This window comes from Mobula birostris, chromosome 7 (assembly GCF_030028105.1).
Source record: "Mobula birostris isolate sMobBir1 chromosome 7, sMobBir1.hap1, whole genome shotgun sequence".
Taxonomy (NCBI): domain Eukaryota; kingdom Metazoa; phylum Chordata; class Chondrichthyes; order Myliobatiformes; family Myliobatidae; genus Mobula; species Mobula birostris.
In genome coordinates this window covers 8,193,430-8,212,300 of record NC_092376.1, presented here as the reverse complement: position 1 = coordinate 8,212,300, position 18,871 = coordinate 8,193,430, and the positions used below count along the sequence as shown (strand labels likewise).

Below are 18,871 nucleotides of genomic sequence, written 5' to 3'. Positions count from 1 at the left end.
GAGAGGTGTGGGACAGGTGGCAGAGAAAGCATGCAAGGGGCGGGGGTTGGCGAGGGTGCAGACACACCCAGCCCTGATACACTAGGCTAGGTTATGTGAGTCTAAACAATGGGTTTATTGATCATTACAGAATGTGTATGTGTGTGTATATATATGTGCCTAAGACTTTTGCACGGTACTTAAGAGTATAGCTTTTCATAAATTCAATTGTATTTCTTTATATTCTGGAAATGCCTGCAAGAAAATGACTCTCAGAGTTGTATATGACGACATATATGTATGCTGATAATAGGTTTACCTAGAACTTTGAGAGAAATTCTAAGCAAATAGAAGTGAGTAGAGTGTCACAATAGCGTAGTGGTCAGCACAATGCTATTACCGCTTGGGGCATCAGAGCTCAATTCCGGCAGTATGAATTCAATCATATTATGATGACTGCTTCCTAAGGGTTCCTTTATGTTAAGCACCCTAATAAAATCTGGATTATTACACAATACCCAATCTAAGATAGCCTTCCCCCGAGTAGGCTTCAGCATAAACTGTTCTAAAAAGCCATCTTGTAGGCATTAACAAATTCCCTCTCTTGCAATTCGATACCAACCTGAATTTCCCAATCCCCTTGCTTATTGAAGTCCCCCATTACAATTGTGTCATTACCCTTATTTCATGCTTTTTCCAGCTCCCTTTGCAATTTCAACCCCACATCTTGGCTACTATTTGGAGGTCTATATATGATTCCCATAGTGGATTTTTTCACTCTTGCAGTTTCTTAACTTCACCCATAAAGATTTGACATTCTCTGACCCGACGTCACCTTTTTCTAAAGATGTAATTCCATTTATTACCAACAGAACCCTTCTTTCAGCCACGACTCAGTGATGTCCACAACGTCATACCGAACGATCTCTAATTGCGCCATGAGTTTGCCCATTTTATTCTGAACACTACGTGCATTTAAATACAGTACCTTCAGTCCTGCATTCTTTGCCCTTTTGAGTTTTGCCTCTGTGGTACAATTTACCTCTTTGCTCTGCCTGTGTTTGTACCCAGTCATTGCTTGTCCTTCTTTACACTCATGTTATAATAACATGGTTGTCATTATGGGAGAGTTTAATTTCCTCAATATTGATTGGCATCTCCTTAGAGCAAAGGGTTTAGATTGGGTGGAAGGTTTCCTGACACAATATGTAGATAAGCCTACAAGAGGAGAAGCTGTACTTGATATGGTATTGGGAAATGAACCTGGTCAGGCATCAGGTCTCTCAGTGGGAGAGCATTTTGGAGATAGTATCATAATTCCATCTCCTTTACCATAGCGTTGGAGAGGGATAGGAGCAGACAAATTAGGAAAACGTTTAATTGAAGTAAGCGAAATCTGAAGCTAATAGGTGGGAACTTGGATGCATAAATTGGGAGCAGATGTTCTCAGGGAAATGTACGGCAGAAATGCAGCAAATATTCAGGGGATATTTTTGTGGTGTTCTGCATAGGTACGTTCCAATGAGACAGGGAAAGGATGGTAGGGTACAGGAAGTCTCGTGTACAAAGGCTGTTGAAAATCTAGTCAAGAAGAAAAGAAAAGCTTACGAAAGGTTCAAAAAACTAGGTAAAGATAGAGAACTAGAAAATTATAAGGCTAGCAGGAAGGAGCTTAAGAATGAAATTATGAGAGCCAGAAGGGGCCATGAGAAGGACTTGGAGAGCAAGATTAAGGAAAACTCCAAGGCATTCTACAAGTATGTGAAGAGCAAGAGGATAAGACGTGAGAGAACAGGCCCAATCAAGTGTAACAGTGGAAAAGTGTGTATGGAACCGGAGGAGATAGTGGAGGTACTTACTTTGCTTTAGTGTTCACCATGGAAAAAAACCTTGGCAATTATAGGGATGACTTATAGCGGACTGAAAACTTGAGCATATAGACATTAAGAAAGAGGATGTGCTGCAGTCTTTGGAAAGCATCAGGTTGAATAAGTCACCGGGACCAGAGTCTGACTGAATCTTTTGAGGATGTGACTAAACACATTGATGAAGTTAGAGCAGTAGATGTAGTGTATATGGATTTCAGCAAGACATTTGATAAGGTATCCCATGCAAGACTTATTGAGAAATTAAGGAGGCAAGGGATCCAAGGGGACATTGCTTTGTGGATCCATAACTGGCTTGCCCACAGACGGCAAAGAGTGGCTGTAGACGGGTCATATTCTGCATGGAGCTTGGTGCCCAGTGGTGGGCCTCAGGGATCTGTTCTGGATCCCCCTCTCTTTGTGATTTTTATAAATTACCTGGATTAGGAAGTGGAGAGATGGGTTAGTAAATTTGCTGATGACACAAAGGTTGGAGATGTTGTGGATAGTGTGGAGGGCTGTCAGAGGTTACAGCGGGACATTGATAAGATACAGAACTGGGCGGAGGAGTGGCCCAGATAAGTATGAGGTGGTTCATTTTGGTAGGTCAAATATGATGGCAGAATATAGAATTAATGGTAAGACTCTTGGCAGTGTGGAGGATCAGAGGGATCTTGGGGTCCGACTCCATAGGATACTCAAAGCTGCTGCACAGGTTGACTCTGTGGTTAAGAAGGCATACGGTGCACTGGCCTTCATCAACCATGGAATTGAGTTTAAGAGCCGAGAGGTAACGTTACAACTATATAGGACCCCGGTCAGACCCCACTTGGAGTACTGCCCTCAGTTCTGGTTACCTCACTACAGGAAGGATGTGGAAACTATACAAAGGGTGCAAAGATTTACAAGGATGTTGTCTGGATTGGGGAGCATGCCTTATGAGAATAGGTTGAGTGAACTCGGCCTTTTCTCCTTGGAGCGGCGGAGGATGAGGGGTGACCTGATAGAGGTGTATAAGCTGATGAGAGGCATTACTTGTGTGGATAGTCAGAGGCTTTTTCCCAGGGCTGAAATGGCTAATATGAGAGGGCATAGTTTTAAGGTGCTTGGAAGGAGGTACAGAGGAGATGTCAGGGGTAAGTTTTTTACACAGGGAGTGGTGAGTGCGTGGAATGGGCTGCAGGCAACAGTGGTGGAGGTGGATACGATAGGGTCTTTTAAGAGACACCTGGATAGGTACATGGAGCTTAGAAAAATAGAGGGCTATGGGTTACACTAGCTATTACTAAAGTAAGTACATGTTCGGCAAAATATTGTGGGCCGATGGGCCTGTATTATGCTGTGGGTTTTCTATGTCTCTATGTTTCTATATTACACCCATCATCTACTTGTAAACTTGCTGGCTCATCCTCAGCTCTATTATACTGGTTTCCATTCCCCTGCCATATTAGTTTAAACCACTCCCAACAGCTTTAGTAAACCTGCCTGCAAAAATTGGTCCACCTCGGACTCAAGTGCAACCCGGCCCTTTTGTACAGGTCACACCTGCCCCAGACGAGGTCCCTATGGTCCACAATCCCTGTCCCCTGCTCCAATTCTTCAGCCACACATTTATCTGCCACTAATTCTATTCCTATCTTCACTGTCACATGGCAAAGGCAGTAATCACAAGACCACTACCCTTTGTACCCTGCTTTTCAGTTTCCTTCCTAACTCCCTTTATTCTGTTTTCAGGACCTCCACCCTTTTTCTACCTATGTCATTGGTACCAATATGTACCATGACTTCTGGCTGCTCATCCTCCCTTTGTAGGGTAGACTTTGTGCTTTGGAATGAGCTGAGGTTATAAAAGGCATCATAGGCACAGTCTGGCTTGTACGATTGAGCAGGAAGCTATTCCTCCATCTGTGCACAGCAAAGTCTGATTATATGCACCAAGTGGCCAATGAATGTGTCTCCAGAACAGTCTCAGAGCTTCATAGTCACACAAAGCATGCAAGCATTTTGTGATATTTGAGAGATGTGATAAAATGCCACATCACTGCAAGGATTTCTGACAAGGTGTAATATTTTTTCAAAAATGAATTTGGCTCCACTCTTACCTACTTAAATGCTGACAGAAGTGGCTGACTCCATTGGGGAATGATTATAATAATGATCTAGTGTGTATAAAATAATGTGCTCTACAATAAAGCACACTCGGTAATCATTTGCATTTTATGAATAAAAGATTAAAATATAGTACATAGAACATTACAGCACAGTACAGGTCCTTCGACCCACCATGTTGTGCCAACCTTTTAACTTACTCTAAGATGAATACCCTGACTCCTCAAACCTTGTCCCAACAATCAGCAGCCATGGGCTTCTTTAAGCAAACAACAGGAATTCTGCAGATGCTGGAAATTCAAGCAACACACATCAAAGTTGCTGGTGAATGCAGCAGGCCAGGCAGCATCTCTAGGAAGAGGTACAGTTGACGTTTCAGGCCGAGACCCTTCGTCAGGACTAACTGAAGGAAGAGTTAGTAAGAGATTTGAAAGTGGGAGGGGGAGGGGGAGATCCAAAATGATAGGAGAAGACAGGAGGGGGAGAGATGGAGCCAAGAGCTGGACAAGTGATTGGCAAAGGGGATATGAGAGGATCATGGGACAGGAGGTCCGGGGAGAAAGACGGGGGGAGGGGGAAACCAGAGGATGGGCAAGGGGTATAGTCCCATTCCCATTCTGACATGTCTATCCACAGCCTCCTCTACTGTAAAGATGAAGCCACACTCAGGTTGGAGGAACAACACCTTATATTCCGTCTGGGTAGCCTCCAACCTGATGGCATGAACATCGACTTCTCTAACTTCCGCTAATGCCCCATCTCCCCCTCGTACCCCATCCGTTATTTATTTATATACACACATTCTTTCTCTCACTCTCCTTTTTCTCTCTCTGACTATACCCCTTGCCCATCCTCTGGTTCCCCCCGCCAATTGGCTTTCTCCCCGGACCTCCTGTCCCATGATCCTCTCATATTCCCTTTGCCAATCACTTGTCCAGCTCTTGGCTCCATCTCTCCCCCTCCTGTCTTCTCCTATCATTTTGGATCTCCCCCTCCCCCTCCCACTTTCAAATCTCTTACTAACTCTTCCTTCAGTTAGTCCTGACGAAGGGTCTCGGCCTGAAACGTTGACTGTACCTCTTCCTAGAGGTGCTGCTTGGCCTGCTGCGTTCACCGGCTCCTCTAAGCAGCTGCCTAGCACTCTGAAAATTAAAATAAATGATGCCCACAAAGCAGGAGAAGGCTATAAGAAGATAGCAAAGCATTTTCAGTAGCTGTTTCCTCAGTTTGTAATGTAATTAAGGAATGGCAGTTAACAGGAACGGTGGAGGTCAAGTTGAGGTCTGGAAGACCAAGAAAACATTCCCAGAGAACTACTCGTAGGATTGCTAGAAAGACAAATCAAAACCCCCGTTTGACTGCAAAAGACCTTCAGGAAGATTTAGCAGACTCTGGAGTGGTGGTGCACTGTTCTACTGTGCAGCGACACCTGCACAAATATGACCTTCATGGGAGAGTCATCAGAAGAAAACCTTTCCTGCGTCCTCACCACAAAACCCAGCGTCAGAAGTTTGCAAAGGAACATCTAAACAAGCCTGATGCATTTTGGAAACAAGTCCTGTGGACTGATGAAGTTAAAATAGGACTTCTTGGCCGTAATGAGCAAAGGTATGTTTGGAGAAAAAAGGGTGCAGAATTTCATGAAAAGAACACCTCTCCAACTGTTAAGCATAGGGGTGGATCTATCATGCTTTGGGATTGTGTTGCAGCCAGTGGCACGGGGAACATCTCACTGGTAGAGGGAAAAATGAATTCAATTAAATAGCAGCAAATTCTGGAAGCAAACATCACAAGCTGAAGATGAAAAGAGGATGGCTTCTACAACAGGATAATGATCCTAAACACACCTCAAAATGGCTCAAGCATCTCACAGAACTAGAAGCCTTTTGCAAGGAAGAATGGGCAAAAATCCCCCAAACAAGAATTGAAAGACTCTTAGCTGGCTACAGAAAGCGTTTACAAGCTGTGATACTTGCCAAAGGGGGTGTTACTAAGTACTGACCATGCAGGGTGCCCAAACTTTTGCTTCGGGCCCTTTTCCTTTTTTGTTATTTTGAAACTGCAAAAGATGGAAATAAAAAAGTAATCTTGCTTAAAATATTAAAGAAATGTGTCTTTAACTTTATGCCTTTTGGAAATCAGGTCATCTTTAACTCGCTTAGCTATTCACTGTAACAGAAATTTTGACCAGGGGTGCCCAAACCTTTGCATGCCACTTGGGGACATAATTTTAAGATGACTGGAGGAAATTACATTGGGATGTCAGAGGTAAGATTGTTATACATAAAGAGTAGTGATTATGTGGAATGTGTTGCCTTGGGTGGAGGCAGAGTAGATATATTAGAAGGATTTAGGAGACTCTTAGGCACATGGATGAAAGAAAAAATGAAGGCCTATATGGGAGGGAAGTGTTAGATTGATCTTGGAGTGGGTTAAAAGGTTGGCACAACATCAAAGGCCGAAAAGCCCATGCTGTACTGTAATGTCCCACACTCAGTAGTCACCTTATTAGGTACACCTGTACATTTGCTCATTAACGCAAATATCTAAGCAACCAATCATGTGACAGCAACTCAAAGCATAAAAGCACACAGACATGATCAGAAGATTCTGCTGTTGTTCAGACTAAACATCAAAATGGGGAAGAAATATGATCAAGGAGTCTTTGACCATGGAATGACTGTTAGTGCCATATGGGGTGGTTTGAGTATCTTAGGAACTGATCATCTCCTTGGATTTTCACACACAATAGTCTCGAGTTTGCAGAGAATGGTGAGAAAAACAAAACGAAAAAATTCAGTGAGTGGCAGTTCTATGGATGAATACACCTTGTTAATGAGAGAGACCAGAGGAGAATGGCCAGATTGGTTCAAGCTGACAGGAAGGCAACAGTAACTTAAATAACCACGTTACAACAGTGGTGTGCAGAAGAGCATCTCTGAATGCACAACATATCTAACCCTTAAGTGGAAGGTTACAACAGCAGCAGACCATGAACATATATTCAGTGGCCACTTTATTAGGTACCACTTGCACCTAATAAAGATGCCACTGAGTGTATGTTGTATGTTCACACATACAGTGAGATCTGAAATTTAAACTGTAATTATGTGAAAGGATTACAACTAAGTATGTGAAGGAAAAAAACCGGTGGGAGAGATTGTGAGATTGGAACTAGACTAGATGTCCCTGGAACAGGTCCTGAGTCAATAGGCTGAATGGCCTCATTCACTGCTGCAACCATTCTGTGATGCTGGTGGTTCTTGGAAAGTGATGTTACAATAGATAGGTAGAGATATACAAAACACATGAGATTCTGCAGATGCTGGAAATCCAGAGCCAGTCTCTTTCGGAGGATCAGAGGTGGAAAGGATTAGTAACTTTAAATTCCTTCGTGTTATCATTTCAGAGGCCCAGCATGTAAGTGTAATTACGAATAAAGCACAGCAGCACCTCTACATCCTTAAGAGTTTGTGAAGATTCGGCATGACATCTAAAACTTTGACAAACTTCTATAGATGTGTGGTGGAGAGTATACTGACTGGCTGCATCAGGGCCTGTTATGGAAATACCATGCCCTTGAATGGAAAATCCTGCAAAATGTAGTGGATACGGCCCAGTCTATCATGGGTAAAACCCTCCCCACTACTGAGCAAATCCACGTGGAGTGTTGTTACAGGAAAGCAGCATCCATCATCAGGAACCCCCACCACCCAGGTCATGCTCTCTGCTCGTTGCTGCCATCGTGAAGGAGGTACAGAAGTCTCAGGACCCAGACCACCAGGTTCAGGAACAGTTATTACCCCTCAATCATCAGGCTCTTGAACCAAAGGGGTAACTTAACCCATCACTGAAATGTTCCCACAACCTACTGACTCCATTTCAAGGTCTCTTCATCTCATGTTCTTAATATTTATTGCTTATTTGTTTATTATTTCTTTCTTTTTGTGTCGGCACAGTTTGTTATCTTTCGCACACCAGTTGAACCAGTTGGTGCAGTCTATTGATTCTATTATGATTATTCTTCTAGTATGGATTTATTAAGTATACCTGCAAGAAAGTGAATCTCAGGGTTGTATATGGTAACATATTATGTATTTTGATAATAAATTTACTTTTAACTTTGAGTGTAACACACAGAAAATGCCATAGGAACTCAGCAGGCAGTATCTGTGAAGAGGAATAAACAGTCACTGTTTCAAACCCACTTCATTAGGACTCACCAATATTTTAACTTACTCCAGGATCAATCTAACTCTTCCCTGCTATATAGCCCTCTACTTTTCTATGCTGATGAAGGGCCTTGGCCCAAGACGTCAACTCTTTATTCAGTTCCATAGAGATATACAACCAAGGCTTGATTTATTTAGCCGAGATGAACCACTAGTAATGATCAAGATTATGAAGGAAAACCGAGAAAAGGCGTTGCAGGAAACTGCTCTCAGTGGTAACGAGTTCAAGACAAAGGAAGAGGTGTTAGCTGTACATCTTTGCACGAAAAACTAAACTCAGTTTAATACGTCGCCAGCCACTGAAAGAAGTTATTTAAAAGGCCATTATTTTCATTTTGGAGGGAGCAGTAATTGAGGGAAAGAGGGGGAACTTGTTAAGGTACAAGGTTGCTGGCAATCTGACTGATTTTACAATTTTTTTGTTTTTTTCCCCCATGGCATTTTAAAAGTAAAATATGCTAAACTGATTCAGAATCAGAATCAAATTAAAGATCAGTGACATATGTGTTGAAATTTATTGATTCCAATTATGTCCATAAGTCATAGGAGCAGAATTAGGCCATTAGGACCGTTGAGTTTGCTCCATCAGGGCGGATGCTATGTATTTATTTATTGAGATACAGTGTGAAATAGGCTGCTCCAACACAATGAGCTGTGCTGCCCAGCAATTCCTAGACTAAGCCCTAACCTAATCACAGGACAACTTACAACGACCAATTAATCTACCGACCGGTATGTCTTTAGCCTGTGGGTGGAAAGCAGAACACTTCCTCAGGAGTCTGCACAGGTTCCGCATGTTATCGAAAACCTTGGCAAGCTTCCATGGATGTGTGGTGGAAAGTGTGCTGACTGGCTGCATTACAGACTGGTATGGAAACACCAACGCCTTTGAGTGGAAAATCCTACAAAAGATAGTGGATTCGGCCCAGTACATCATTGGTAAAAGCCTCCCAACCATCTACATGAAACATTGCCATAGAAAAGCAACATCCATCGTCAAAGATCCTCACGACCCAGGCCATGCTCTTTTCTTGCTGCTGCTGCTGCATTAGGCAAAAGCTACAGGAGCCTCAGGACTCACACCACCAAGTTCAGGAACAGTTACTACCCCTCAACCATTAAGCTCTTGATCAACAGGGGATCACTACACTCACTTAAGGACTGCTATATTGTTATTTCATGCTTGTTGTTTATTACTATTTATTTATATCTGCATTTGCATAGTTTATTGTCCACTGATCTTGTTTACAGTTACTGTTCTATAGATTTGCTAAGTATGCTTGCAGAACAAGAATCTCAGGGTTGTATGTGGTGACAATGTGTGGACTCTGATAATAAATTTTACTTTGAACTTTAAACCCAGAGGACATACAAACTCCTTACAGACAGTATCCCCCTCCACCCCATTCACCTGCATTCTGCCCCATAACCTTTGATGCACTTACTAATCAAGATCCTATCAAACTCTGATTTAAATATACCCAATTACAAACAAGAGAAAATCTGCAAATGCTGGAAATCCAAGCAACACATACAAAATGCTGGAGGAACTTAGCAGGCCAGGCAGCATCTATGGAAAAGAGTACAGTCAAAGTTTTGGGTTGAAACCTTTCAGCAGGACTGAACCTGCCCCTATACCTCCACCTTCACTACCATTCAGGGCCCCAAGCAGTCGTTCCAGGTGAGGTGACACCTCACCTGTGAGTCTGCTGGAGTCATCTATTGTATCCGGTGATCCTGGCGTGGCCTCTTGTATATTGGTATGACCCGACATAGATTGGGGACTGCTTCAACAAGCACCTATGTTTCGTCTGCCAGAAAAAGTGGGATCTCCCAGTGGCCACTCATTTTAATTCCACTTCCCATTCCCATTCCAACATGCCTATCCATGGCCTCCTCCACTGTTGCAATGAGGCCGCACTCAGGCTGGAGGAACAACACCTTATATTCCATCTTGATAGCCTCCAACCTGATGGCATGAACATCGATTTCTCGGACTTCTGGTAATGGAAGCCCCCCTTCTCTTTTGCCATTCCCTATCCCCCTTTCCCTCTCTCACCTTATCTCCTTACCTGCCCATTGCCTCCCCCTGGTGCTCCTCCTCCTTTTCCTTTCTCCATGGTCTTCTATCCTCTCCTATTAGATTCCCCCTTCTCCAGCCCTGTACCTCTTTCACCAATCAACTTTCCAGCTCTTTACTTCACTGCCCCCCTCAACCTCCCGGTTTTACCTATCATCTTGTGTTTCTTCCTCCCCCGCCCCCCCCATCTTCTAACTCTAACTTCTCATCTTTCTTTTCTCCAGTCCTGCTGAAGGGTCTTGACCTGAAACGTTGACTGTACTCTTTTCCACAGATGCTGTCTGGCCTGCTGAGTTCCTCCAGCATTTTGTGTGTTGTTTAAATATACCCATTGACTTGGCCTCCACAGGCATCTGTCGTGTTAAGAGCTCATCCATTTTTGATAAGGCATAATGCAGGGATTAGATACGTACCATCGCACCATTAGCCCTTGCTCCATGAAGCTTTTCAGGTTAGGCAGTGTCTGTCGGAGATCTGGTGTGGACATGCCATGCTGGTATCTTAGCTGTAAATACAAAATAACTTTATTGTTTCCTGACAGCCATAGTTTTCAACACTGCACATATTAGTTTCCTGATATTAGCTTTCTTTGTATAGTTTTTCGTAAATTCTATTGTTTTTTTTTATTTCCGTAAATGCTTGCAAGAAAATGAATCTCAAGGTAGTATATGGTAGCTTACCTATTTTGATACTAAACTTACCAAGCTACTTTGAAGATCCTTGAGGCTTTTACAGGATTTATACAGCACTGATGCCACAAAAAAAAAACATTTTATGTGCGTGATAATAAATCTGATTCTGATATGGGTCTCTTTTGTGGACTGAAAGTGGGAAGGGGACAGGGAAAGGGGAATCATGGATAAGAAAAAGGGAATGGAGACGGGAATAAGCGGGAAGCACCAGAGAGACATTCTGTAATGATCAATAAACTAATTGTTTGGAGTCAAATTACCTTGCCTGGTGTCTGAGGGCTGGGTGGGTGTATCTGTACCCATGCCACCCACGCACCTGTTTGTCTGCCCTCCTGTGGCATTCCACCCTCGCCATTCCCCACATCCTTTGCTCCCAATGGATTTACACACTTGCTCCCTGATCCACATTGACAAATACAGTACTGTATGTTAGAGATATTACACCTGAAATCTCAAACAGTCCATTACAGTCCCACAGAACTTTTCCGTGGAACATTCTGACATGTCAGTCCGTTGCCAACCACAGATGATGAGCCCCATCGGCCCAAAGTGACTGGTTTTAAGGTGCTAGTAAGATGCCTTTGTCCCTTCTCCTGTCAGCAGAAATGGTTCTGCTGGGCTTAGTAGCTTAGCCACATGTGAATGCCAGGAGCTGGACTTGGTTGCCAGAGGCTACTAAATGGGAGCATTTAATAGGTAGTGGGAGCTTATCCCTACTACCTCTCCCGGCTATAGCAACCTTATACTCTGCCAAATAAAAACCAGCTACTGTATTATCTATAAGCTGATCAATCACATTGTAAGGTCATCCACTGGATGTTGAGATAAACTTGCCTGGACGTTTTAAAGATGGAGATTACAAACTTGTTGATGCACTTACAATGACTCTTAGACTGGTCATAGAGCCGTACAGACTTGCAGCCATAAAAGGCCCTTCAGTCCATCTAGTTCAAGCTGAACTATAACTGTGTCAAGTCACATCAGCATGTAGCTGGACAATACTCCTCCCAACCATGTACTTATCCAAACCTCTCTCAAATGTTGCAATCAAATCTGTATCCACCACTTCCACTGGCAGCTCGTTTCACACACACACACCAACCACTGACTGAAGTTCCTCTTAAATATTTCACCTTTCACCTTTAACATATGACATCTACTTCTAGTCCCACCCAGCCTCAGTAGAAAAAGCCTGCTTGCATCTACCCTATCTATACCTCTCCTAATTTTGTACATCTTCATCAATCTCCCCTCAGTCTCCTGCACTCCACTCTACACGGGTATTTCACCTTCTCCTCACCTTCCATTAAAGGCATATCTTAATTGTGTACGGGGGTTTCGTCTCTTATGTTACTGCGTAGGCTAATTAAAATGGCTTCCTTGTTATGTTATACTTGGGAATGCTTCTTTGTTATGTTAAACACTGAGGAAGTTTTTGTGCTAGCAGCTTGTTTTGGGTTAGGAGTGTGATAAGAATATGTTATGAACAAATTGGGATAGTTGTTATGTTTTTGACGTATTTGAGGATACTATATGCGCAGGGTTTTGGGGGAGAAGGCGGGAGAGAGAGAGACAGAAGATGGACCAGGTGCTGTGATGTCCGCTAACGGGGTCGAGCATCCACACAAACTAATCACCCAGTTTGGCGGGGCCGAGGGCTGTTTCCTTAGATGACAGCGAGCCAAGCAACCCTGAGGGTGGCCAGGGGGGCTACAACTGGTAATTACAAAGGCCAGAATTATCACTTTCATCCCATCTTCTCACACCGAAGAGATTGCCTCCATTTTGGAGACCAAGTCATTGGGTATACTTAAAGCAGGGGTTGATAGGCTCTTGATTAGTCAGGGCATTAAAGGTCATGGGGAGAAGACAGGAGAATGGGGTTGAGAGGGATAATAAATCAGCCATGATGGAATGATGGAGTGACCTAATTCTGCTCCAATGTTTCATGATCTTAGTTTTACACATTCACCACTGGCTAGGATGAGTGCGTGGAACCAATCTGCAGGTGCTCCTAGTACAGTGCTTTGCATATGCCGACCTTCCACTATTATGGTTCTTAATGTACTAACGCATAGTTTATAACTTCCCAAACTACTCCGACAAGGAAAATTTCCTCTTCTAATAACTTCTCTCTCCTTGTAATGTGCTTTAGTTATGACTCCCAGAGGCAATATTATTGAGCAGCTATTGTTATTGGAGTTATCTTCAACTAGAATAACTCCACTTTTTGGCAAGAAAGTAAAGGGGATGCTTTCAGAACTAGGTCTTCAAGATATCCGTTAAGTAATAAAAAATCAAACATGTGTTACACTGTTTCCTAAATTTCAAAGCCTGGTTAGTTAAAACAGCCAAACATCTGCAGTTAGACTACATAATTATAAACATAAGCTGCAGCGACGTTAGAAAATCCATCTCAGTAGGGTGGCTTTAGATTGGATTCAATGTTAGAGCAGGCTAAGCAGACAGAATTGGTACCAAGCTTGAAGGGAGCAGGTACGGTAATAATGAAGTTTGGCTTTGAACAGGGTTTCAATTGCTCAATTCACTTGCATCGATGCTCAAACAATGATGATACAAGGCTCCAAACCAGGATACAGTTAAAATCCATATAGATATACCAGTGGGCATAAGTTTAAGGTGACCGGAGAAAAGTATGGGGCGTGGGGGGAGACGTATAGCTTTCCCTTGCCTCTTGTACGCGTCATGAAATTTGTGGCATTGTGGCAGCAGTATGGTATAAGTTACAAGAAATATAGACTACAAAGGACGAATAATGCGGTAGTATCCACTGACCATTCAGAAATCTACCCAAGTTAATCCCAATTTCTTGCATTCGACCCAGTTCCCTTGAAAAACTCATTTTGCATATTCATGGTAGTGTAGTGGTTAGTACAATACTTTACAGTACAGGTGACCTGGGTTCAATTCCCACTGCTGCCTGTAAGGAGTTTGTACATTCTCCCAGTGACCACGTGGGTTTCCTCCGGATGCTCTGATTGCCTCCTACAGTTCAAAGACGTACTGGTTGGTAGGCTAATGGGTCATTGTAAATTGTCCTGTGATTAGGCTAGCATTAAATTGGAGGATTGCTGAGCAGCGTGGCTCCAAGGTCCGGAAAGACCTACACTGTGCTGTACCTCAATAAATAAACAAACAAAAAGTTCTAGTATATAATCAATGAAAACTAACATAATTTCCTAAAGGAGTGAAAAAATCAGCAATTAACAAGAAAAATGTACAGAAACCTAATACAAGAGGGCAAAATTTTATAGTGTTTGGAGAAAAGTATGGAAAAGTTTGAAAGTCAGCAGTAAGTTTTTTTTTTACACATACGAGCTGAGTGGTGGGACGATGAAATGCTTTGCCAAGGGTGATGGTACAGGCAGATACATTAGGGGCATTTAAGGCACTCTTAAATAGGCACATGGATGATAGAAAAATGATGGGCTAAATAGGAAGGAAGAGTTAGATTGACGTTAGAGTAGGTTAAAAGGTCAGCACAACATCATGGGCCAAAGGATATGTACTGTGCAGTACTATTCTATGTTTTACACTCCACAAATCAAAATACTTCTCAGTCAGAAGTCACAAATCCTGCCCCAGTGGCCAAAATGGTATTCACTGTACCAGTTACAAACATGACCTCATGTCCCTTTGAGACATGGAGATACATAGCATAGAACTAGGCCATTCAGCCCAACTTATCCATGCCAACCAAGATGCCCATCTAAGCTTGTCCCATTTGTCTCTGCTTGGCCCATCTTCCTTTAAGTTAGAGTCTAAACCTTTCCAATCCATGTATCTTATCAATTTTGTTATTCTATTATACCTGCGTTAACCACTTCCTGCAGCAGCTCATTCTGTATATGCATTACTCTGTGTGTGAAGTTGAAGCTTGGTGCTCCTTTCCCACTCACATTATGGATAAGAAGGCATATGATATGTTGACCATCATTACTTGAGGTACTGAGTTCAAGTCACAAGGTAATGTTGCAGCCCCATAAAACCCTGGTTAGACCACACTTGGGAGTATTGTTTTTAGTTCTGCTTGCTTTATTATGGGAAGGATGTGGAAGCTTTAAAGAGGGTGCAGAGGAGAGTTACCAGGATGCTGCCTGGATTAGAGAGCATGTCTTATGACAATAGGTTGAGTGAGGTAGGACATTTCTCTTTAGAGTAAAGGAGGATGAGAAGTGACTGACAAAGGTGTATATGATGATGAGGCATAGATTAAAAATTAAAAATAAAATTAGTCAGCTCTAGCATGGGTATGAGTTTCCGTAGTGTCCAAGACATCTTCAAGGAGCGGTGCTTTCAGAAGGCAGCGTCCATCATTAAGGATCCCCATCACCCAGGACATCCCCTCTTCTCCTTGTTATTGTCAGGAAGGAGGCACGCACTCAGCGATTATGAACAGCTTCTTCCCCTCTGCCATCCGATTTCTAAATGGACATTGAACCCATGAAATATCTCACTACTTTTTTTTTTGCACTACTTATTTTAACTATTTAACAGTATGTGTGTGTGTGTGTGTGTGTGTGTGTGTGTGTGTGTGTGTGTATTTGTGTGTGTATGTGTGTGTGTGTGTATTTGTGTGTGTGTGTGTATGTGTGTATTTGTGTGTGTGTGCGTGTGTGTAATAGTGTGTGTGTGCGTGTGTGTTTGTGTGTATGTGTAACCTTCAGTTTTTTTCTCCATATTTATTGATCATGTATATCATTGTACCGCTGCCATAAAGTTAAACTACTTCATGACTTATGCTAGTGATATTAAACCTGACTCTGATTGTGATAGAGTGGATAGCCAGTACCTTTTTCCTTGGGCGGGAATGGATAATACGAGAGGGCATAGTTTTAAGGTGATTGGAGGAAAGTATAGGCTGGACTATACTTAATTAAGAAAAACATTGAAGGTCCAAGTATTTTAAACTCTGAAGTTCGTAATGCAATAAATAAGATGATGAAAGGAAAGGCAGCAGGTTCTGATGAATTAGTAATAGAACAAATTATTGCCCTTGAAGATTATGGAATTGAAAAACTTACTGATTTAATCAATGATATTTATGAGACTGGAATAATACCAGAAGAGATGAAAAAATCAGTATTAATCACTCTTCCTAAGAAAGCTGGAGCAATAGAATGTCAATTACATAGGACCATAAGCTTAAAGAGTCATATCACCAACATACTTCTAAGAATTTTAATAACAAGAGCTAAAAGTAAGATACAAGCTGAAATAGGCAAAGAACAATGTGGTTTTGTGAAAGACAAAGGTACAAGAAATGCAATATTGATGTTAAGGATACTATCAGAACAAGCTATTCAAGTGCAAAAGATTTGTTTGTTTGTTTTATCGAATACACAAAAGCATTTGATAAAGTAAAGCACAATAAGCTATTTGAAATATTACAGAAAACCCTAGACCCAGATTCGAAAGACCTCCACCTAATCAGAAATCTGTACCGGGAACAAACTGCTTCTGTAAGAATAGATGGAGAAGTAAGTCAGTTTACAAAAATCAAGAGAGGCATTAGACAAGGGTGTGTTTTCTCCCCTGATTTATTTAATGTGTACAGTGAAACAGTATTACAAAAAATAAGAGACATCTTGGGAATCAAAGTTGGTGGTGAAAACATCAATAATTTCAGATATGCAGATGACACTGTGTTAATTGCAAGTACGGAGGAAGAACTACAAAACTTCATTGATATAATTGTTGAAGAAAATGCAAAAATGGGTCTATCAATTGCAAAAAGACAATGTATGATGATATCCAAAAAGGAGAATCCTATCTGCAGGCTGAGAATAAATGGGGAAGACATAAAACAAATAAAGAACTTTTTCTACTTAGGAAGCTGGGTGACATCAGATGGCAGGTGCGACTTGGATATCAAAAGAAGAATAGGGATGGCAAAGGATACCTTTACGAGAATGAAGAGTATACTGACTAATACTAAACTAGGCATGACAACCTGCCTCAGAGTACTGAAATGTTATGTTTATCCAGTTATGTTATATGGCTCAGAATGTTGGACAATTTCTTGTAACATAAGGAAACGATCTGTAGCAGCAGAAATGTGGTTCTTGAGGAGGATGCAAAGAATATCATGGACGAAATGAATATCTAACGAGGATGTCATGAACAGAGCAAACACAAAAACAGAAATAATGTATGAGATCATGAAAAGGCAACATAACTTCACTGGACATGTGATTAGGAAAGAAGAGTTAGAATGCACAGTAATTATGGGAAAGATTGAAGGGAAGAAAGCAAGAGGAAGACAAAGACAAATGATGATGGAGACAGCAGCCAGAGAATTGGAAATGAATACCAATGAATTGATCCAGTTGACTTGAAACAGGAGTGTGTGGGCCATGGCACTCAAAGCTCAAACTGGGCGTGGCACCTGATAATGATGGACATCAGAGGTAGGTTTTTTTTACACAGAGACTGGTGGGTGTGTGGAACGCTTTACCAGGCTGGTAGAGGCAGATACATTAGGGACACTTAAGAAACTCTTAGATAGGCATACAACAATGGAGAGCTACAGTGGCATGCAAAGGTTTGGGCACCCCTGGTCAAAATTTCTGTTACTGTGAATAGCCAAGCGAGTAAAAGATGACTTGATTTCCAAAAGGCATAAAGTTAAAGATGGCATATTTCTTTAATATTTTAAGCAAGATTACTTTTTTATTTCCATCATTTACAGTTTCAAAATAACAAAAAAGGAAAAGGGCCCGAAGCAAAAGCTCGGGCACCCTGCATGGTCAGTACATAGTAACACCCCCCTTGGCAAGTATCACAGCTTGTAAACCCTTTCTGTAGCCAGCTAAGAGTCTTTCAATTCTTGTTTGGGGGATTTTCGCCCATTCTTCCTTGCAAAAGGCTTCTAGTTCTGTGAGATTCTTGGGCCGTCTTGCATGCACTGCTCTTTCGAGGTCTATCCACAGATTTTCGATGATGTTTAGGTCAGGGGACTGTGAGGACCATGGCAAAACCTTCAGCTTGCACCTCTTGAGGTAGTCCATTGTGGATTTTGAGATGTGTTTAGGATCATTATCCTGTTGTAGAAGCCATCTTCTTTTCATCGTCAGCTTTTTTACAGACGGTGTGATGTTTGCTTCCAGAATTTGCTGGTATTTAATTGAATTCATTCTTCTCTCTACCAGTGAAATGTTCCCCATGCCATTGGCTGCAACACAAACTCAAAGCATGATCGATCCACCCCCATACTTAACAGTTGGAGAGGTGTTCTTTTCATGAAATTCTGCAACCTTTTTTCTCCAAACATACCTTTGCTCATTACGGCCAAAAAGTTCTATTTTAATTTCACCAGTCCACAGGACTTACTTCCAAAATGCATCAGGCTTACTTAGGTGTTCCTTTGCAAACTTCTGACACTGAATTTTGTGGTGAGGATGCAGGAAAGGTTTTCTTCTGATGACTCTTCCATGAAGGTCATATTTGTGCAGGTGTCGCTGCACAGTAGAACAGTGCACCACCACTCCAGAGTCCTGAAGGTCTTTTGCAATCAAACGGAGGTTTTGATTTGCCTTTCTAGCAATCCTACGAGCAGTTCTGTCGGAAAGTTTTCTTGGTCTTCCAGACCTCAACTTGACCTCCACCGCTCCTGTTAACTGCCATTTCTTAATTACATTACGAACTCAGGAAACAGCTACCTGAAAACGCTTCACTATTTTCTTATAGCCTTCTCCTGCTTTGTGGGCATCACTTATTTTAATTTTCAGAGTGCTAGGCAGCTGCTTAGAGGAGCCCATGGCTGCTGATTGTTGGGACAAGGTTTGAGGAGTCAGGGTATTTATAAAGCTTTGAAATTTGCATCATCTGGCCTTTCCTAACGATGACTGTGAACAAGCCATAGCCCTAACAAGCTAATTAAGGTCTGAGACC

The 18,871-nt window shown here is 42.1% G+C and overlaps 1 protein-coding gene across 1 annotated transcript in view; it reads right to left on the bottom strand.

Moving 5' to 3' along the window:
- Window positions 1-18,871, bottom strand: part of uvrag (UV radiation resistance associated gene) — a 438,674-nt gene that overhangs the window by 18,763 nt on the left and 401,040 nt on the right. Inside the window, exon 14 of the mRNA XM_072262586.1 lies at window positions 10,679-10,770. Coding sequence (XP_072118687.1) covers window positions 10,679-10,770 — 92 coding nt within the window. The remainder of the gene's footprint in view (window positions 1-10,678; window positions 10,771-18,871) is intronic.